General features: G+C 39.7%; 2 protein-coding genes across 4 annotated transcripts; one reads left to right on the top strand and one right to left on the bottom strand.

Annotated features, from left to right (window-relative positions):
* The first annotated feature begins 99 nt into the window (after window positions 1-99).
* Window positions 100-16,780, top strand: mars1 (methionyl-tRNA synthetase 1). Of its 2 annotated transcripts, XM_044216764.1 has the most exons (22): window positions 100-496; window positions 1,965-2,055; window positions 2,789-2,867; window positions 3,217-3,348; window positions 4,060-4,135; window positions 4,367-4,551; window positions 5,745-5,854; window positions 6,013-6,129; window positions 6,538-6,741; window positions 8,115-8,316; window positions 8,782-8,856; window positions 9,112-9,282; window positions 9,755-9,850; window positions 10,660-10,777; window positions 11,003-11,216; window positions 12,844-12,975; window positions 13,327-13,431; window positions 13,785-13,980; window positions 14,649-14,720; window positions 15,011-15,037; window positions 15,327-15,455; window positions 16,057-16,780. In XM_044216764.1, exons 1-22 carry the CDS (start codon window positions 394-396, stop codon window positions 16,204-16,206), a joined length of 2,784 nt encoding a protein of 927 aa, XP_044072699.1. In that variant the 5' UTR covers window positions 100-393; the 3' UTR covers window positions 16,207-16,780. The 2 variants fall into 2 exon arrangements, with proteins under 2 accessions (XP_044072699.1, XP_044072708.1); XM_044216773.1 differs by lacking the exon at window positions 15,011-15,037.
* ddit3 (DNA-damage-inducible transcript 3) lies at window positions 16,781-21,140 on the bottom strand. 2 transcript variants are annotated; one of them, XM_044216837.1, is made up of 4 exons: window positions 20,983-21,140; window positions 19,438-19,499; window positions 18,830-19,038; window positions 16,781-18,613 (listed from the first exon to the last, which is right to left on the bottom strand). In XM_044216837.1, the coding sequence occupies exons 3-4, from the start codon at window positions 18,983-18,985 to the stop codon at window positions 17,831-17,833; spliced, it is 939 nt and encodes a 312-aa protein (XP_044072772.1). In that variant the 5' UTR covers window positions 18,986-19,038; window positions 19,438-19,499; window positions 20,983-21,140; the 3' UTR covers window positions 16,781-17,830. The 2 variants fall into 2 exon arrangements, with proteins under 2 accessions (XP_044072772.1, XP_044072778.1); XM_044216843.1 differs by lacking the exon at window positions 19,438-19,499 and having other exon boundaries at window positions 20,983-21,125.
* Window positions 21,141-21,676: the final 536 nt, after the last annotated feature.

A 21,676-nucleotide genomic window follows, 5' to 3' on the forward strand; every position in this document is an offset into this window, starting at 1 on the left:
GGAGCTGTAGTGCGCTCATTTAATTGCAGGACGTCGCCCGGCATGTAATGCACATCACGAGAGACGAATCCCGCCCGGCCGTAGCACCGGCGTAGAAAAAACAAGCACGTCTCAAGCACGTCGAAGTTACGCTCTGAGAAATGTTTTATGGGAGCTGTAGTCCATTTGACAAACAGCTACCGTTTCTGTGAAGGACACAGAGACCGCTCCAAAACTACATCTCCGCCATTTGTAACAGGGCCGACACTGCTTGCATCAGCGTGTGGACACCCGGCTCTGACTGGCAAAGTTTCTCCCAGCAGCTAGCTACTTGTCTTGATTTAAAGTAAAGATATTGGCACCATTAAAGCCAGTCACTAGTCCCAACGTAGCGAAGTAGCTACCAACGGCCAGATGAAGCTCTCCGTAAGTGAAGGCAACCCGCATTGCCTGAAGGTGTTAGCAGCTTTAGAACTGACCGGAGTTCAGTGTGACGTTCAGTATGTCAACCACGAAGGTAAGAAAGCATGGTGCTTAACATTAGTCTGTTAATATACCTATAATTGTGACTGATAACAGCTGCCGTTTGCTAAAAACGGCACTGGCTTATCATTATATTGGTTTTGTTAAGTTTGAGTTGAGTTTGTGCTGTAACTGACGGTTGAAACTGGAATAGTAAGCTAGCTGTAGTCCTGATCAACTGCCTGCCATTGTCAGTCACTCATGAATGGAGTGAACAGTCTATCTGTATCTGCATCTGAGAAGCAGCTAGAAAAAGTCCCTTACTGCACATCACTGCTTTGTTTGTCTTGTTTTAGTACAGTTTGTTTGTGCAGCTTCATGTGGCCTTTGTTTAGCAGGTGTTAGGCTTCTAGGCAGTCCAGGTTTACTTGGATTGGGTTACATTGTGTAGTTGTAGGGCTGTGTTATACAGACACAATCAAATATCTTGCTATAACATATTTTTCAAAAAAGTATTTTCTTTAATCAGACCTGAAAACATGTTTGGACAAACCCCATAGAGCATATGGGCTGGATATACTCATGCTACTGTGAAGACTTTGTCTCACCAATGCATAGTCTAATGGAACATCATCTAGATGCTGCTTTGTAAAGGAATTAGGTTCTAATTCAATGGTAATACAACCCAGCTTCAGACTTATGGTCTGATGGTCTCAGGGAAGTGAGGCTTCACTCCCAGTCCCAGATGTGTGCTAGTCCTCTTTGGGAGCTGGATCACAGAGATGAATAACCAGGACCATCTGCTGGCTTGCTGCCACAGTGTATGAATGAAGTGGACTGTACACAGAAATACATTATGTCTATAAACCTACACGTCATTATGCATTTTGTTCAAAAGAGATGATATCCCTCGTCTATCAGTTAATTCATTACAAAGTCTGAAATATTGCACATTTATTAAGGTTAATTTAATAAAAAATGGAAATGTTATTTCTGCTGTACTGAATCCTAGAGCCACCATAACATATCAGATTTGTATTGTAAAGTGAAGACATAAGTAAAAATGTATTATTAGAATCCACTCAAGTGGTAATCTGCCCTGACTTCTAATACAATCCAGATTACGGAGATCAATTACCTTAAGTGATCTTTGTTTTAGACAAATAGACTATTCTAGTAACGTAAGTGATAGGTATTGAGATTGAGAACTTGATCACATGATTGTCCTAGAAGCATTTCAGGAGTCTTGTGTTATTAGCTCTCCTTGAAGATGCTGTGTTGAATTCAAATATAATCTATAGGAATGTTGAAATGAATTAGATCTAATGGCTGTAGATTTTTCTTCTCTGTCTCTAAGACACAGCCATTAGAAAGATGACTTACAGTTTGTATCAACATGTTCAATCAAGTGAAGAATCTAATCTAACTACTTTAGAAAAATGCTCATCTGCATTACAATCTTGTCTGCTGCGTGCATTTTACTTGATGCTATGTGAACAAACATTGTGATTTCTTTTTTTCAGAGAGAGTGGTGCCCTGCCTTAGCCGTCCAGCTCTGCCAGCCCTGCTCCTGCCCAGTGGACAGCACCTTTTCAGCTCCAATGCCATCTGCCGGTCAGTAGACTATAGTCCTTCCTGCTTGGTCATTATGAATGCCAATGCCAAGTTAGCATGAATGTGGAGGCTGGAATCACTGCCTCTATAAAACTTTTCAGATATCCAATATCCTAAAGGGTCAGTTTCAACAACAAAAATATATTTTTGTTTATCTCTAGTCCAGCAGATAGCTTTGGCTATAATGATCAGGTTATAATGCAGTGAGCCCCACAAATGAAATTTCCTTTACTTCCATTGTATCCAGGTGGCAGCAAAAATCTCTGAGATAGATATTTCAAAGTAAATAAAACCAAAACTATCTGCATGGTTATATACCACTAGAGGTAACTGAGAAGATGTGTTATTGTAATTTGGGTGAACTGATCTTTTAAGCAGCCAAAGCAGTGTTTTTTTATATTTTACAGCTGTTATTACATTTCCATGACATATGTAATTAGTGATGAATCTGACAGATCTGGTAATGTATTGATTTAAAAAATGATATGAATATACTGTAAAATGAGGCCAGCAACAGTATCAGTTTCAGCTTTAGTTTGACAATAATTACATTGCAATAAAATTTTGAGGTACACTGTAACTAACTACCGAAGATGGAGCACATTTGTGGCAAAAATCTATATTTTAGGTGTGTTCGTTTGGCACATATCAGAAGAAATTCCTCTTGAAACCAAGTAAGCTGCAACTGTTTGACAGGACTTCTTTCCGTTTTCCACTTTTTACCACCTCTTAGATACCTGTTTGAAGTAAGTGGACAAGACTCCGGTGAGCTTTGCAATCAGTGGCTTGAATGGGAGGCCACAGATCTTCAGGTAAGCTCTACATAAAAACAGACCTCTCAGTTCGCTGGTAATCTGTTGTACAAAACACTAAACCTCTTTGGGATGCAAACTATTTTTAATTCTTGCTTTTGTACATTCTCTTGTGCAGAATCCTCTTACTGTTCTTCAATGTGTAGCTAAAGGGCACATAAATCCATGCAGCTAAATGATTAAAACGCATGCTCTCAAAAAAACAATGCGCAGAAGAAGTCTATCAGCATGCTCTGTAGAGTTTAAGGAAATTAACTGTTTAACCTCAGTCATGCTTCTTTGGTTTACTGCTTGATCTAATGTCATTCAATCGATTCTAATTAATCTCTGTTTTGTCTTATTTTTGCAGCCTGCACTGCTACAGGCCCTTCACATGGCAGTGCTGCAGGGAAAAGGATCAGAGGTGTCCAAGGTCCTCCTGGGGCCCCTAAACTACTTGGAGCAAAGCTTGAGCAAGGGGAACACACCATATTTAACCGGGGTACAGCATTAAAATCTCAATGCCCATTTAGTTGCCATGTATAGTGTGAGCACATATAGAAGATAAAGACAAACATACTCACTCAAACAAGGCCTTCTCATTCTATATAATATATGATCAAGTCAGAAGTTCATGATGCCTCTTTGGAAGCTGAGCTGAGCTGAGCTTAACTGAGCGTCTCCTCTGTGCCACGTCAGGCTCCTCCGGCAACATTTCTTTTTCTTCTCTTTATTTAGCTGGTGATGCCAAGCTGGTGATGCATTTTTAAGTTAAAACGATTCATCATCATCTGGGGAGGAGGTCCCTTATGTTGCAGATGTGCTTGAGTGTGGGTGGGGGGGGATCAGTTCTCTTTTGTATCTGCAGCCCCTGTGGCAACAAGTCATCTCCGTCTGTCATATATTTCATGTGTACAGAAATATGTTTTGTTAAGTCTCTTGGTGATAGGCTTAGCTTGGAGGAACCCTGTGTAAAGCTAAAGAAAAACTGTGGTTAGCACACACAGTGAGGCAGTCACAACAGTACATACAGTCCATATTTATTGAGATGCGCACAAAACAGTCTTCCTCATGGTTGCTCTGTATGTAGGAAGTCACAGGGGGTCCTGTGGATCCCTCTTCTGCATTGTTGTTGTCAGCTTTTTCAAGTTCAGGAATAGTGCGTGTTAATTGCTTAAAGAAATTATGTTTATTAAACTGTGCTGTGTTTCAGGAAGCCGTTTCAGTTGCTGATGTTGTTTTGTGGGCTGCACTGTACCCCATTTTATCTGATTCTTTACTAGCATTGGGTGAGTACTAATAAACGTAAACATTTTTATTATTGGCCATGCATAAATTGTCCATCCATTAACACTTTTTTTTTAATTATACCTCAACTTCAACTTTAATAAAATTCTTTTAGTTTTTTCCTTTACTTACCTTCTTCCTTTATTTTATTTTCAGATGTTTTATTAAAATTCAGTTTTTTTGTTCTCTGTGTTCGAACGGTCCTCACTGCAACCCTCCGCTTTCCTTTTCAGGTGAACACAAGTCTGTGAAGACTTGGTTTGACCGTGGGGCTGTTATGCACAGTTTCCAGTCTGCTGCTCAGAAAGTGCTGCAGGGAAAAGGCCTGCAGGGCATGAAGAGCTATATGCAGAGGCAGCCTGCCCCTCAGAGCAGCCAGTGCAGAGACGCACAACCATCCAACAGCAAACCTGTTGAGGTATCAGCCAGATCACCATGATAGCTATTAGACTTAAAGCATTGTTACTGAACAAAAAGCATTCAGAGGTGTGTCAGTGCCTAACTACACTTGTGTTTATGCCTCAGGAAACATGTACATGTGAGGTTTCCAGGAAAATGTATTGTCTATTTTTATTTTCTTCAAGCTATAAATGCACTAACACAAACAACACTTTGCGAGACACATGTATTGTCACTCGTTTCCTTTCCCACGTTTCTGTCTTTGCATCACGGTAGCTTTTGTACTTATTAGAAAGAAAGTTAAAGTATTCAGAGTGTTGCAAGGCTTGAATTCACCTCACTTAAACTAAGCACGGCTCTCTTGTAAAGCAGACGCTCCGTATGAGAGTTAACCCGGCTCTATGAAAGCTAAATTAACACCCGTGTTAGGATATAGAACATGCAGCATGTAGAGGTTACATCACTATTTCTTTATCCTCTATTCTCTTTTTTGTGTGAGCATGGAAGGATTTGAACAGGTGTCAATCAAATTTAGCAGCAGCAGTTTTGGCAGAGGAAGTTGCAGAGTGTATATCTCAGATTGCTAAATGCTTTAGCTTCAGGGTTGGAGGTCAAAAGATCAGGTGGGAGTTGGTGATATGTGTGGCAAGTGTTACTAGAATAATGTACAATAGAACATACAATTCTTAAAACAAAAACACACACAAAAAACTGAACACTTAACAGTATTGCCCCTGCTAGAAAGGAAAACACTTTTAAAAAATCACTTACTGTATACAGTGTGATTCTTTTGATAATTCATCATAGATTTGTGATCTGAGAACTCTCCAGAGCAATAACAGCTGTTGAAAAAGAGTTTATACAGTTGTATTGTACAGGTTGTGAGTCCCCAAAGCCAGTTCATTATGAATTAATAATTAATGGAACAGCTAGTTTTACCATTTCAGTGCTTTCAGTGGCAATAAACTTTTTGTTTGTTGATCGAAATTTCCAAGATTTATAATAATTTATAGGTCATTAAAATACTCTGTTAAAGTACCATTTAGAATTTTTGGCCACAGTGATAATATTTAACAAATTAAAGTTAATAAAACAGCAGGATTAAAATACAAATTTACATTAAAATATCTACTCTTGGAGATTACTGACCTTACAAGTTGGTTTTGGTTTAATTCCCAATTAATGATTCTCTATATCTAAATGTTTGTTTAGGCTGAGGAAGGTGAGCGTGTGGTTTCAGAAGAGGAGATGGAGGCAGCTGCTCTCACCTGGAGTAAAAGTTTGAACGTCTGCCCATTGGTTACAGACAGACAACACCCCATGTAAGTAATTTAAAGTGCTGTTTCCCAGTCTAGACATTAAGCAGTAAGTGTGTATGTTGCAGTTTAGGATGTTATATGACGTTGTGGGGTTCACATCCCCTAAGATTATCTTCCTATGGGACAGAAACTAAAATGTTCTGGGGTTTTTTTCCTATTAGTTTGCCGCAAGAGGGCAAGCGAAACATGCTTGTGACCAGCGCCTTGCCTTATGTCAACAATGTCCCCCACCTGGGCAACATCATTGGCTGTGTCCTCAGCGCTGACGTCTTCTGCAGGTAGGAATTTAATCTTGTAATTCCTCTTTTCTGTCTGCGTAGATCCTGCAAGATAATCATGGACAAAATATTGACCTCTGTACCAAACATATTTTTAAACATTTACATGAGAGCATACACAGTCTTGTGCGTATATAATGTATAGTACAGGCATATGCAAACCTGTAATGTATTTAATGGCCTTACAATGAAAGCTGTCCATCACGTTCTTCCTTACCAGCTGGTTACCTCACCTTATCCTTTTCTTTCTTCTTCACTTACCCTCACTGTTATTCACTCTGTAACTCCCCATCGTGATCTCTCTTTTGCTATCTATATTTTTTCATTTTTCTCCATTCTTCTCTACGTCTATCTCTCTGAGTGTCCCTTATGTCTACTGTACTGACTCCATGCTTCTTCTCCTCTAAGGTACGGCCGTCTGCGAGGCTGGAACCTGCTGTTTGTGTGTGGCACAGATGAGTATGGCACCGCTACAGAGAACAAGGCCAGAGAGGAGGGTCTGACACCGCAGCAGATCTGCGACAAGTATCATGCCATTCATTCCAGCATCTACAAGTGGTTCCAGATCGACTTCGACTTTTTTGGCAGAACTACCACCGAGAAGCAGACGGAGTAAGTGGAAGCAGGGAAGAAGGCTGTAGTTGGCCTGTTTGTAAAAATGTTATCTACTGTTATGTGAGAAAGTCCTCTCCTGGGTTGGTTGTGGTTCTGACACTGCTTTGCTTTGGTATGAAAGATACTGGTGTGGATGTCTTGCCCGTTTAAGAATAAATTGTACTCCACTTAATCTCAGAGATTATCGAGCATGGTTGTAGAATGTAGTTTATTGCCTACATTTCTGAGGTTTACGAAATAAAAACAGTTTGTCTGTGTGTTTTCATTCTTTAGTTAAGCACCAATGTGTCTGGAACTACAGTTCTCATGTGTGATACCTGTCACTTGTGAATTACACACACACTGGTACAACACATGTTAACTAAAGCGTGGGTTGCATGTAAAAGGAGATTTAGGTCAGGTGTGGCTCCACTTGTAGTATATGTATTTAATCACTTTTAACTTTTTTGAAAGGCATTGGCAGAGTCAATTTAGGAAAAATAAATTGGACATTCTGTAGTAAAGTTAGCCATTTTATAATATTGATGAGGTAACTAAAGTCAGGAGATGAAATTAGTTGCTTCAAAGTTATGGATTGTTGCTTAAGGAATTGTTGAAATAATGAAAGCAATGGAATGGGTGTGATTTCTTGTCCGTGTGTATGGATAAGGTGACAGATTACTTGTTTGTTTGTATAGGTGTTTAAATAAAACACGATAAGATGGGTTTTTGGTGGGTTTACCTACTTACATGTGGAAATGGGATACAAAAGAGAGACACTTTTCCTCAGTAAAGATGAGACTTTAATCCTTGAGCTTGTACATAGAAAAGGATTACAAAGATAAAAACTCTTGTTTTGGGGCCTTTGCTTTGATAGAGCACAACATAAAAGGCATCAAACACCATGCACCAGAACCATGTTCTTTGAAGAATGAAAACGGCCCAAAGATTAAAGACTTTAGACTTGATTCATGAAAAGTGCTTGTTAGGTCTTACATTTTTGGTTTACCAGTCCGCCACTAAAGATTACCATCAGCTTTGATTTGTTTTTTGTACCATTTTACTTCATGCCCCCCCCCCAAATCAATAACACAAACTCTCTTCTTCTTCAAACTCTTCTTTTTCTAGTATATTGTTCTATTTTCTATATTGCTATATTGATCAATAAAGTTTACATCATTTTCTAGCCAACAGGAAAGAGCAGTATCAATATGAGTTGGAAAACAAAAATGGGGTCAGGGTTTAATGACTCATTAGTTCCCACATAACACAATTGTCAGTTTGTTCATACACCTTTTAACTCAGGTGAAAGGACAACATTTCCTCCTTGCATCCCAGGCACAATCCCTGAAGTATCTTTCAACCATCTTTGTCCTCTGCTATTCTTTCAGGATAGCCCAGAACATTTTCTGGCGACTCCACAAGCATGGTTTCCTAGTGGAAGACACGGTGGAGCAACTGCGCTGTGAAAAGTGCCAGCGCTTCCTTGCTGACCGCTTCGTAGAAGGCACCTGTCCCCACTGCAGCTACCCAGAAGCTCGTGGTGACCAGTGTGACAAGTGTGGGCGGCTCATCAATGCCGTGGAGCTCAGGGTGAGTTGGAAGGAGCATGATAATGATAAAAGGCAAGAGGAGGAGGACGATGATGAGGATTCTATGCTGGTTATTGCCATTAATTGACTATTAGAAAGAGAATGATAGCAGTAGCAATTGCCAACCATATAAGTATATAGATAGCTAGACACATTTTTTGAGAATGAGGTCTGTGATGCCAGCTTCACCATATATTCAAAATGCATCATTTACTGAAGCAGCAGTACATGTATGGTCTATTTGGGCTGCTGTCTAAAAAATCTATGCGTCTTTTACTTTTCTCTTTTAATCAGAGAGGCTGACACTACAAGCTTTCATTTACTGTTAATGTAGCATTGTTGCTGCACTGAACCTTTGAAATCGTTTGAAATTGCTTTTGTGGATGAACAAATACACCTCTATTACAATTTCAGGTTAAATTTACCCTAACTAGTGTTGATCATTGTTGATGGCTATATTCTCCAGGAACCTCAGTGTAAGGTCTGCAGGCAGACTCCAGTCATCCGCTCCTCCAAACATCTTTTCCTGGACCTGCCAAAGGTATGCTTTTCACACTGCATTGTAATGGCCTGAGTTGTCTATTCTACGTTTTACATGGTGCTTTTTTTTGGTCACAGGGAATATCAAGCATCAAGTGTAAAGTAGAATTCAAAGTCAAACAGCTTGTGGAAGGCAGTTATCCCTGTGGTAATTTTATTATATAAACGGCTTTACATTTTCTGGAGCTGTGGTTTAGAGTTAAGACATTTGGTTGTTTTTGTCAGCATTTTCATTCTCCTTCTTTTTCTCATGCAGCTTGAGACTCAATTGGAGCAGTGGCTTGACAAGTCAACCAGCACAGGAGACTGGACAGCAAATGCCAAACAGATCACTCGCTCCTGGCTGAGAGATGGACTCAAACCTCGCTGCATCACCAGGGACCTAAAGTGGGGAACGCCAGTACCTCATCCTGACTTCAAAGAGAAGGTCTGCTATTGTCACCTGGAATTAAAAAAAAAAAAATCACATTACAAATCTTGCTATTTGATAGCATTTGCTTGTTTAAAGTTTAATATTATGCAGTAAATGATACACACACCACTCTGTTATACCTTTTCTTTTATTGAAGCATAATAAAGCTGCTGCTGAGCTAAATTACCTGCTGAGAAGATAATGAATGCAAACACTTAATATCTAAGGTCAGGTTCCTAATTAAACATTGAAAATAACTTTGCACTTCAATAATTGTTTACAAATCCTGTAGTGACTGATGATACTGCAGTGCTCTCTAATAGCACAATGGTGCTTCACTGGGAGACTCTAGTCTAAACATGTTGGAACACTGACCACTACTTTTAGTACGCACCTCTAAACTTTCTGTAAAATTCATTTCTGTAACACAAAGCAATGCAAAAAGTGCATCCTTTGTCACTCATCATGACTCTTGCGGCCTCTGCAGGTGTTCTACGTGTGGTTTGACGCCCCCATTGGTTATCTGTCCATTACCGCCAACTACACCGACAAATGGGAAAAGTGGTGGAAGAATCCTCATCAGGTAACCCACCTCACTGTAGCCACCCCCCAAACACACATGTCCAAATTTATGAGCCGAAAAAGTACTGATGAACGAGCTTGGCACAGATCTTTCATCTTTACAACACAGAATGGGTCTGATTGCTTTTTTCATTGTCCCATCTGGTCTTTTGCACTCTCCATTAGAATGCACTGCAATGTCTGGCCCCATATAACCCTAATATGAAACAGAGAAAGACATAACTTCCTCTTTGATTATTAATAGAATGCACATTCAGTTTTGTACCGCTACAATGTGCAAACAGTATAATGTGTAGAAGGCAATACAGCTCTTTGTGGTCCACTTCTAGATTCCTCCCCTCTGAGATAAATGTCTCAGCATGATCAGTCTACCATAGATTTCCTTAGTTTTTGTTGTTCATGATGCTGCCATCAGCTTTACATAGATGAGAGATGATATTCTAAGCTTCCACACCACTCATACTTCCCCGCACACAGTAACAAGTCAAGCTGGAAACGTGCTAGTTAGCTATCTTGTTCATTTACATGTGGACTTTATTTAACTGAAAGGTTTTTTGTTTTTTTTTAAAGACTTAAGATGTATGGATAAAAAAATCTAACATCTACTTCACTCTCACTGACTCATCTCATCTTTCTCCATCTAAAACCCCCAGGATCGAGCTCCTGGTGTTTGTGTGTGTGATGGCCTGTATTTGCAGAGAGAGAGATGGGGGTTGGGGAGAGCTGATAAGTCCTCTTTGAACTGGATGATCTCATGATGATCTAATATGATGTCATCCTCACAGTGCAGTGTTATGTCTCTGCCACCAGGTGGAGCTTTACAACTTCATGGCCAAAGACAATGTGCCGTTCCACAGTGTGGTGTTTCCCTGCTCCCTACTGGGAGCTCAGGACAACTACACAATAGTCAACCACCTTGTTGCCACTGGTAAGCACTTATTTCGAATGACTGATTTCACCTTTTGATTAATTATTTATATGTTATATTATTAGACTAATTGGGATTCACAACAGATCTTAAAATGGTTTTAAAAACACTGTAATGACACATTTACTCTGTCAGCCATGCAACACAGACATCATGAATGATCACATTCGCATTGGAAATTAAGACTCAGCTTTGACAGTAACTTATTCTGTAACTTCCCCACAGAGTATCTGAATTACGAGGACACCAAGTTCTCCAAGAGCCGTGGCGTGGGTGTGTTTGGAGACATGGCAAAGGACACAGGCATCCCGTCTGATGTGTGGCGGTTCTACCTCCTGTATGTCCGTCCAGAGGGACAGGATTCAGCCTTCTCCTGGGCTGACATGGCTACAAAGAACAACTCTGAGCTGCTTAATAACTTGGGCAATTTCATCAACAGGTTGGTCTTAGTCACATGTTGAATAAAATGAATTCCTGCTTTGTACATGTGATGAGCAAATAGTAGAATTTACTCTGTCAGTGAGAAATAGACCTACGTCAGAGTTCAACTTTCCCTAATGACCCTAACAAGGTAACCTGCACCAATCTCCTTATAACTTAACACTCATGATACTTGTTTCCTGCCATCTGACTTTGTGACATTTTCTGTGTTACTGTTTTTTTTCTATTTGAATCACTTGAGATCAGTTACCAGTGAAATAAGAAATGGGGCAATCCACCTCAAGTTGCTCATATTTTGTACATAATAAGTTTCACTCAAAAAGTAAATACGCAGCAAAACTGTCATCCAGTCTAATTAACAACTAAGTTTCCAGATTGTTGTACTCACAGAAAAAAAGTCTGTTAGAGCAGTAACTATTACAAGAGGCTCACCCTAGTTTTCTAAATTTGTTTGGGATGGCGTAATTTAGCCCCAATTACATCGCCTAAAATGATTTTTAAAAGATCAGGGTTAAATCCCACATCAAAGATTTTTCTCAGCAGCTTTTTTTCAAAGTACCTTGATCTTCAAAATTGGTCTCGGGCAGCAACGTTGATGCCTAATTGGTTCAAAAATATCTTGTAGATTGCATCCAGCCTTAGGTGTTGGAGGTAGAAAGTATTCTGCTTCAGAAAAGAAATTCTGGCCTTGCCTGGATCCAGTCACTAAATCATTACATCATTAGCGACAGTGTGTCCATCTTATGCCGGCTTTTTCAAATTCATATTCGATTCTGGGCTGTGGTGTTCCAGCTAATTGCTGTTCAATTGAAACATTGACCGTTGAGAATTTTACAAATAATCAGCTTAACAAACTGGGTAAATCCTTACTTAATTTTTTACCAGCAGCAAATGTTACTTTATTGATTAGGATAATTCAGTTATTGTAACAGTAAGAATGTTGCTCTTTATTTTCCCAGGATGAAAAAAAACTCTGGGCTTGGCAGTTTCCCTAATCAAAAGACTAAAACAAATTAAGAATGCAGGTCACACGAAGTTCATGCTCATACATCAAAATCACAGTTCATTGTACATTTGACAGTCATGTCAAAGCATTTTAGTCTGCTCAGAGGCTGAGAGATGTGTAAAATAAAGAACGGTCTGTTGCATCAGACATGACAAAAACCTTCTCACAACGAACATCCTCCTGATGTACACATAAAACTCATCCAGACACAGCTACGATGTAGAGGCGATGAAAGAGCTATGAAGAGGCTCAATGCAGCACACTGTTGTTTAGTGTGTTAGTTTACACTAGCAGAGCACTGTGTTACATCTGGCAACAAAATCTATAATTTATAAACAATTAGCAAGTCAAGTAACATGCCCTTCTCTCTTTTTCTCTCTCTCTCTCTCTCTCTCTCTTGCTGCCTTTCTCTCTCCGTTCCCACGTTTTGCCTGACCATATATATATATATATATATATATATATATATATATATATATATATATATATATATATATATATATATATATATATATATATATATATATATATATATATATATATATATATATATATCCGGTTTTATTTGTCTCGTTTAAACCCCCACCCCCACCCCCCACCACCCCCCACCTCCACCCAGAGCTGGCATGTTTGTCACTAAGTTCTTTGAGGGCTGTGTGCCTGCAATGGAGCTACAAGAGGAAGATAAGAAGCTCCTGGCTCTTGTGGGCTGGGAGCTGCAGCAGTACATCCAGCTCATGGACAAAGTCAAGTAAGACTATTCGAGTCAAATACCTGTCAAAAGGTTGATGTTGGGATTTAGACAGAAATGTATCAATTTAATTGAAATTACTTTCCAGAAGTAAAATTCTGCCTTTCTTTAATTGATTAAAATTTGAAAATGTGTATGTAAATTTCAGTTTAGTTTTACATTACTGCTATTAGATTGGTAATTGTATCATCTTGAGATGTATCTCAACACTAAAGGTAAAACATACTAATGTTACTGAATTAGATTCTGTATAATGGGTTGTGGTCGCACAACTTCCTTCAAGTTAGACTAACGTTGGTCTGCTGTCATTGTCCGTACTATCATCATATTTTCTCTGAAATGTTCCACTAGAATCCGTGACTCCCTGAAACACATCCTCAACATCTCTCGCCATGGTAACCAGTACATTCAGGTCAATGAACCCTGGAAAAAGATCAAAGGAGGAGACGCAGAAAGGTGAGATGGCCTTGATTGGCTTAACACTACCTCTGTAGTTTTTATACAAAGCAGACAGATCTGTGTTGCACTTTGTTAGCTGTTACTCAAATGTGTAAATTCTCATTTTATATTAAAACAGAGTCGGACCACTCATCTTTTGAAAAAGGACTCATGTAACACTGAGCACAGGAAAAGATCATTTGATTTAGCACAGATTGAATTCATAAAATCAATTCTTTGAAGAAAGAAATATGTGTATGTGCAGCCAACTAGAGGAGCAGTAATTAAGATCAAATTTCTGTCCGTTGTAAGAATAACCAAAACACTTATTTTCATGATCTGTCTGACTGATCTCTGATTCTCCTCTTCAGGCAGCGTGCGGGCACAGTGACAGGTGTGTCTGTGAATATCGCCTGCTTGCTGTCAGTGATGCTGTTGCCATACATGCCAACGGTCAGCCAAACCATCAGGGATCAACTCAATGCCCCTCAGTCTTGCATCAGTACCATGTTGCAAGGCACTGGCACTTTTGTGTGTGCCCTGAGTGCCGGCCACCGCATTGGCACTGTGAGTATGACCTGAAAAAGTACACACACAGTACATACATGTGCAGACACACAAACCTGTGGAACCTCCTGTATGTTTACGCTGGGTGATACAATGAGGCTGCAACAGTCTGTCAATATTTCAGTACTCTGGAGGACGTTGTAGTCGCGTGAACACACATATACACACACTTAAGAATAATATCCTAGATGGTGTCACGAGGCCTCAGCCTTCGAACAGCAAGTTTCTCTCAGGCCACTTGTCCCTTCAGGCCTAATTGTGGTGACCTGTGTCTGCAGCAGCCTGCCAACGCAGCATTCAATCTCCAAGGCTATCGTGATTCGTGACTGAGGTCTCCAGAAAAGGAGCAGCAGATGACACTATTCTAATGTCACACTAATGCACCATACAACTTATCTGACAAATCACGTCTTTTGTCATAACTGTAATGCTGCATTGAAGAGTGGTGATCATGATCGAAAGTCTGCAAATTTTTCATATATAGTTATTTACCTACTTACTTGCATAATCCTTTTTGTTCAAAGACGAGCACAGAGCCTCCGGGTTAAATTTTCCAGCTACACTGGCCTTGGGCTGGATCCACAATTGCAAACTTTTTAAATATTCGTGCATATATTTTTTTGAAAGTCTACTTTTTTGTTCCCCCTGCCAACCCGTTTTGTTCCCAGGTCAGTCCATTGTTCCAGAAACTAGAGGTGGACCAGATCGAAGCTTTGAAGAAGAGATTTGGTGGACAGCAGGTATTTGATGTTTATGATGCCTAATGGTCTGCATGAGTTCAGTCAGGTCTTGTAGTAATATAGGTTGACTATTCATGAATAATGAAATAAGAAAGAATTGATAATGCATAGCCGTTCACGGGACTCTGTCAGACTGTCGTCATGAATAAGAATTTGTACTTAATTGGAGTATCTCTTCTGAAACATGATGCAGAGCAAACACACTATAAATGTTTAAATTATGTATTAAGCATCCATCATATAGTAAAATAATCCCTCTCTAAACCTTCTCCTCAACCGCCCGCCTCCAGCCTGAAGATGAACCACCTAAAAAAAAGGTATCGAGCAGTATTTGTGTGTGAAGAGTCGGTCCACACTGGTGCTGCTGTGTCAATGTTGATTACCGCACGCCTTCACTAATACTAGCAGCTCATCTAACGTCCTCAGATTTTAAATTTTTACTCACCCCCGTGTGTTCAGTGTAATTAACTGTCCATTCACACTTCATGAGTCATAAAATCCCATTGACGTTTGGAGTGATGAGTGTTATTGTCTGAAATGAACTAAGTCATCTCTAGAAATAATAACAATCAAAACGCCTCAAATTCAAACCTTCATCTGTCTCAGACGACAGCTCAGGACACTGCCAGCACTCCTGCCGCTGCTCCTGCTGCTCCTGCTGCTCCTGCTGCTCCTGCTGCTGCTGAGGTGGACCCAGAAAGAGCCAAGCAGCTCACACAGGCTGTGACTGAGCAGGTGAGATCGCTGGCTAGTAGCAACACGCAGTTGAGCTATTAACTGTGAACATTTTTAGACATTTTGGAATCAATAATCTGTTATTAGAACAGCACTATAACTTACATTTTGTTCAATAAGATTATTTTAGTTGTATTGTTTTGTCTTTAAAATAGTTTTCTTATAACAGGAATAACAAAACGGATGTCATCTTCCATAAGGAATGAAAACGATCTTTCCAAAAATCAAATCTTGCGCGCAACAAACTACCGGCCTCTGAAATAAAATATAATAATAACGGCTCATTTTAAAAGCTACATTTAATTAGTATCTCTATTTGGAAAATTGTTTTATCTACAAAGTTGATTTTAAATTTTACTCTATACTTGCGACTATAAATACGGCGATTACATTTTTGGGAATAAAATGTTTGATTCTCAGTATTTCCAAACGCAGACAGACACGTATAATTACAAACTCACAAATTGCCTCATTAGTTAATTGCATACTGTTTGACAAGAAAGCTGCCAACCTATGTTTGTCCATATAACCTGAAGTGTTTAATCAAAGACAAATTTAGGTGTGAGAAATTTATTAAATCCTGTCATTTTATCTGTCACAGGGGGAAAAGGTGCGAGCACTCAAAGCCCAGAAGGCAGAGAAGGCCGTGATCACAGCTGAGGTGGCCAAACTGTTAGACCTGAAGAAACAGCTGGCTCTGGCTGAGGGGAAGAGCCCTGAGCCTGCACCTCAGAAGGGCAAGAAGAAGTGAGACAGAAAAAAAGTGAAAGCAAAATGATGGAGGTTAGTGGGAAGAGTAAAATGGTTTGAGGTATGATAGTGGAGAATGGGAACAAGATGTACACTGAGAGAGATGAGGGTATTAGCTTAAGGCAAAGCCGTGACAGGATCTAAGACAATGTGGTATTGGCACTGAGGACTAATGCAATGCTGGAAAGGCCGACGGGGAAATGAAAACACACAAAGAGAGAGTCAAATGAATACAGCTACAGAATGAAGGGATTTTTCCAAATCCCTACACCAAAAGAAACTGATTTTATACTCTCCCTGTGATAAAGTCAGCATATGATATTAGCACTGGAAGGTGTGTTGCGCATTTAAAGATGTTTTTTTATATCCTCTGGAAAATAGTTTTTTGCCATTTGCTGCAAATAAACTTTATTGATCCAAAAAACGTATTAAGTTCAGCTAAAAAATTTATGTATTCTTCCACTCACCCTTTCTCATTTACCTCTCTTTTACACTGCTTTCTACAACAACAAAAAAATCATTATACACAGGTGATTAAACAGGCAAACCAATAAACATTACATGACACAAAAAAATTGCACATTTTTTCTTTTATTGCAAATTTGGAATTACAATGAAGGGTCAAATAAACGGTATGGTAAAATACATGTATTTGATGTCATCAATAAAAGCCATGCATATTATTCTACAATTAACAATTTATGTGACTACAATGAGACAGTGGATATGTTGGCATTTTACAGTACAAGCCATTACAGTACAATTGTGTGTGTGTGTGTGTGTGTGTGTGTGTATATATATATATATGTGTGTGTATATATATATATATATTACAGCATTATATAAAAATAGTAAATCGGGGTAGAACAACTTGTGGTAATTCTACCACAAATCCCCATATTGATAGAAAAAGGTCAGCTTAGAAAGTATAGCCGGATCCTACTTACTTTATAGAAATACACATACACACAAGCCATGGGTTATAAAAAAGTAAGAAACATGAATTCTCTCCCAAAAAAAAAAAATAAATAAAAATCATTCTCTCATACTCGCACTGGGCACTTTCAAAACTTTTCCTGAGCTCCTAAACTCTCCACAAATTGGGGGCAAATAATCTCTGCTAGCCAGATTGCAGCCCTTAACATAGGAGTTACAATTATTGCAAAATGGTGGGAACAGATGACAATGAAATGCACTCTCTGAATTAAGTTCCTTTCTGTCCAACATACAAATCATCAAATGCTCACAACTGTTATTACTGCCATCCTATTTGATGGAACTTAGTTAGGGATTCTTTAAAATGACAAACATTCATCAAAACCACTGTATCATTTGAACTTAGAGCTGTCTGTTCTTCCTTTTCCTTTATACATGCTGTGTCTTCTTATTTGCCGCAATGCTGTTGCAGCCCCTTCTCCCTGTGCCTTTTCTTGTCTTGACTTTTATCACTTTCCTACTTCTTGCCATCTTAAGCTCTCTGTATTTTCCAAAAATCTCTTCCTTATAAAATATCTTTGGTTTCCCTCCTTTCCTGTCTAAAAGGCATTTCATGATTACCATATTACACCTTTACCCACCACTGCTTATTCCAATTCTGTAGGACCTGTCATTTATTCCTGTCTTCCTCATTTCCTGGTGTTGACTAGTCTCTCTATCAGGGCTCTACGTGTCCTCTGTACCTCCTCTCCCAGCCTTTCAATCTCCGCTTTCAAACGCTCGTTCTGCTCCGTCAGCTCCTGTACCTTCCTCTCGTTCTCCTGTTCTCTTTCTTTGCGACTCTTTTTGGCAGACGAGTAGGATGGGGATGTGTGCTGGGTGGAGGAGGCGAAAGTGGACAAGGCACCGTTGGCCCTCTCGCTGGTGGTCCTCTTGCGTTTTCCCAGGCGGGAGGATGGGTAGACAGAGGGAGAAGAGACAGGTGAAGAGGGAGAAGAACAATTTTGAGATGGGGACTGGGAGGCTGTGGAGGAGCAGGATGGAGACTCGGGGACACAGGGCAGTTCCTCCTCGCTGGCTGAGGGAGACGCAGGATGGACATTATTAGCCTGGTGGTGTTGATGGTGGTGGTAATAATAGCTACTGCTGATCACCGCTCCGCTCGGATCCACCATTCCCACTCCTCCTTCACTCAGCAACTCGAAGAACTCTGGAGGCAGCAGATCACTGCTGCTTCCTGCCGAGCTATCGCCGCTTCTCCCACTCTCAGCTTCCGCCCGCCGCTCTTCTGCAGCAGCTGGACTCATGCAGGAGGAGGAGGAAGAGGAGGATGACGATGAGGTGTGATGCAGAGGCTGGGTGTTGTGGATCTCTTCTGTTGCCCTCTGAACACCCTCGCCCCACGTCTGGCTTCCGTCCGTCAGCCAGGTCAGAGAACAACTCTCCAGAACATCCAGAAACTCCGGCTCCTTCTACAAGCACAAAATGGAAATATCAACACCTGCCAAAACATATAAAATATGACAGTATAAGTAAATTTCACATCACTTAGTATATAAAAGGAATTAATTCGCAAAACAGTAAAACTAACCGGGAAAAAAAGAGAAATGGTAACGAAAATACAATGGACGAAAACACTCACACTCATCATGGGGTGTGATAACCATTTCATTCTTCAAGCTACTGACCTCGGTGCACATGGGGGCACGTGCCAGTTTTGCCCCTCCCGTGTCGGAGCCCAGAATATCCTGCAAGTCCTCATACCACGCCTCCAACTCTGCACCACACAACGGCCCCACGCCAGGGGGGTACGGCGGGGGCAGGTGTAGCCACTCGGCAGTCATCTCGTCAGTCAGTCGCAACTCACAGATACTCGGCCACACGGTTCACACTGGACCTTTGGGGGGGGTGCAGAGCACACGTCACAAAAACTCGTTCTTGTTCGTTTTAATCTATGATGCAACTGGTTGAGTAGGTATGGAGGTATGGTAGGTTGTAGGTATGCAGGGATAAAGGATGGCGTATATGATTACTGAGAATACAGTAAGAAGCCTTTATCTGTATAATTATTTACACCATGATAAAGAAAACTAGACCAAAGTACAGTATATTGTGTAATACACTTAAATGTGAAATGGAATAACAGTGATACGAAGTAAGGAAATTACTGTACTGCACTAAAATTGCTGATAAACAGAATTTGAAGATTCAGAATATGTATAAAAGCTTTTGATAATTTAATTCCACTACAAAGTTAATATTAAAATGAACAAATTGATTAAATCAACCAATTTACCTTTAGAAAGTCTCTGTTAATCAAGTCTGCCAATTCGTTGGAGATAGCTTGTCCCAACAATTCTGAGAGAGAAAAGTATTTCATAGGTTAATCTTAAAAAATGTGAAAAATGTTTCTTCTGAAAGCAGGAATTTGCTGAGATTTCAGAATCAAAATGATGATTTGCACAAATACAGAGCAAGCTTGGTCTGGGAACAAAGGGTGCATTAAATGAAACATTAATGGATGATTTAGAAAATGATGAAAAATTTAAATAATGATTTAAAAAAAAAAGACAGTCAATAATTGTTAAAATGGTTAACAAGGATGGACAAAAGTAATTTCATGTCACTTAATTCTTGTAAACAAAGACCCAAATGTTCTCCACTGCGCCCCCTGCCTTCTACGGTCCTCAAAACACGTTGGGATCGATAAACAAGGATTAAAAACGACGAATAAATCCTTAAATTGATTTCACCAGGTCTGACAGTCAGGTCGACTGCTTTTATTAATTGCTTAACGCTGTCCAAAACAAAAATTACTAAACCATCACAATTACTATGATTATTGTAGACAAAGCTTGTAGCTGAAATATTTCATATAAATAAATGTTTTCCGCTTTTCTCCTTTTGATGTGCAAATAGAAAACACTTAAAAACAACATCCTTACGTAGACGTAGCGTTGGCAGTGAATTACTAAGTCACAAAGTGATAAAGAATAAAGAAATCCTCTTTAACTTGATGTCAAATGTTAAACTTCCCGTGGTCCCGTGCTACCATACAGGCAGTAAAACTTCAGTTTGGTAAATAAAACGTACCACTTATTATTTTCTTATACAATTATTTTATATTCAAAATATAAATATTTTCTTTTTTAGTTGGACTACATGTCCACCGTGAGCCAAGACAATTACGTCATGGAAATGCAAGTCCAGCAGGAGGAATGGGCGAAACAAAAGGAAACGGAGAGAGAGAGGAAGAGTGGGTTGGGGAAAGGAGTGGGTTAAGGGGGAAAAGACAAAAACAATATAAACATCTATTCATTCAGTGGTAAGCGTTTACTTTAGATGGATGGATCTGTCAAAAGTGTGAGAAACAAATGCAGCTGTCAAAAATTAAAGCCGTTCAGTTTCGAGTCAACAGCCCCACCATCAATTACTGTCAGACGTCACGCGGAGTCGGATAATCTCTCTTATTTTGTTCAAATGAAATGACACTTAAAAATCTTTAAGAAGTATTGGATGTCGTTGCTACAAAATTCACAAAATATTTTTAAAACGTTTGAGAAAGCTCAACAGTCAGAACCTCAAAACTTCCTAGCTTCAAGTCCGCGTGAGCTTGACAACTTGTCAGACGAAGCAGACAACACATGATAACAACTCGGTGTAAATTGTGATTGATTAAGACAACTGTTATCCTAAAAATGGCACTGGGATATCTGCCAAAAACATGCATTTCCAGTAACGTTACCAAACCACTTCAAGAGTGCGGAAAGTAGCCGTTACTCCCCAAAAAACATCGACCAACTATATATAGCCAAAACTACTGACAATAATCTCCACTTACCCTTTTTCTTCTATTCGCTCGCCTTCTCGACTGTCTTGAACTCGAATGTGGATATTTTAGTAAAAATTGGTGATAGCTCATGTTAACCATTGTTCAGTCTTGACAGCTGAATGTGAATTTTCGGGAACTCCCGGCGGTGTTTATATTGAGGGAGAGGCCAACCGAACTATGCATGGGAAGGCAGCTTCATCACAACCTAAAGTACGGGGATGACTGATGTTCTAACGGTCCAATCAGAAGAGCGGAGTTAAGATCTTTTCCTTGGCGACATCCAATAGCGTGACTCGAAACCAGCACCGAGGCGGGGTCTAGTGTCGTCTTAGCTGGTTGTTCTCTCTCTAGCCTGTATAGTTTGTACGAGCAGCAATTGTGATGCAGTCATAAGACGGCCAGGACGAATTTGGGGCGTATGGGAGTCACATGAAAGGAATGATGCAATGCTTGGCAACCAATTTCTAGCTGGGGATAACACCAGCAGAATCAGAACATGTTTTATTAAACAGTGTTGGCTCTAACTAAAATCTAAAAATATACATATATGCATGGATATCTAATGTCGAAGAATTGTTTGTTTCCGGAACACAAAAGCTGAATCGATTTTCTTACGAATTGTTTTATCGTAGTAAAAAAAAATGTGTTATGTATCCATTTAGCGCTTACTTGCTGATGTTTTTATTCATTGTATTGCCATACG

Source organism: Siniperca chuatsi, linkage group LG2 (genome assembly GCF_020085105.1).
Source record: "Siniperca chuatsi isolate FFG_IHB_CAS linkage group LG2, ASM2008510v1, whole genome shotgun sequence".
In the NCBI taxonomy this organism is placed as follows: domain Eukaryota; kingdom Metazoa; phylum Chordata; class Actinopteri; order Centrarchiformes; family Sinipercidae; genus Siniperca; species Siniperca chuatsi.

Coding starts and splice junctions, on each gene's coding strand:
- mars1 (XM_044216764.1), top strand. CDS start 394: ATGAAGCTCTCCGTAAGTGAAGGCAACCCGCATTGCCTGAAGGTGTTA. Junction 13,432..13,784: donor AAAGGAGGAGACGCAGAAAG/GTGAGATGGCCT, acceptor TCTCCTCTTCAG/GCAGCGTGCGGGCACAGTGA. Junction 15,038..15,326: donor ATGAACCACCTAAAAAAAAG/GTATCGAGCAGT, acceptor CATCTGTCTCAG/ACGACAGCTCAGGACACTGC.
- ddit3 (XM_044216837.1), bottom strand. CDS start 18,985: ATGACTGCCGAGTGGCTACACCTGCCCCCGCCGTACCCCCCTGGCGTG. Junction 18,614..18,829: donor GTGCCCCCATGTGCACCGAG/GTCAGTAGCTTG, acceptor TTGTGCTTGTAG/AAGGAGCCGGAGTTTCTGGA.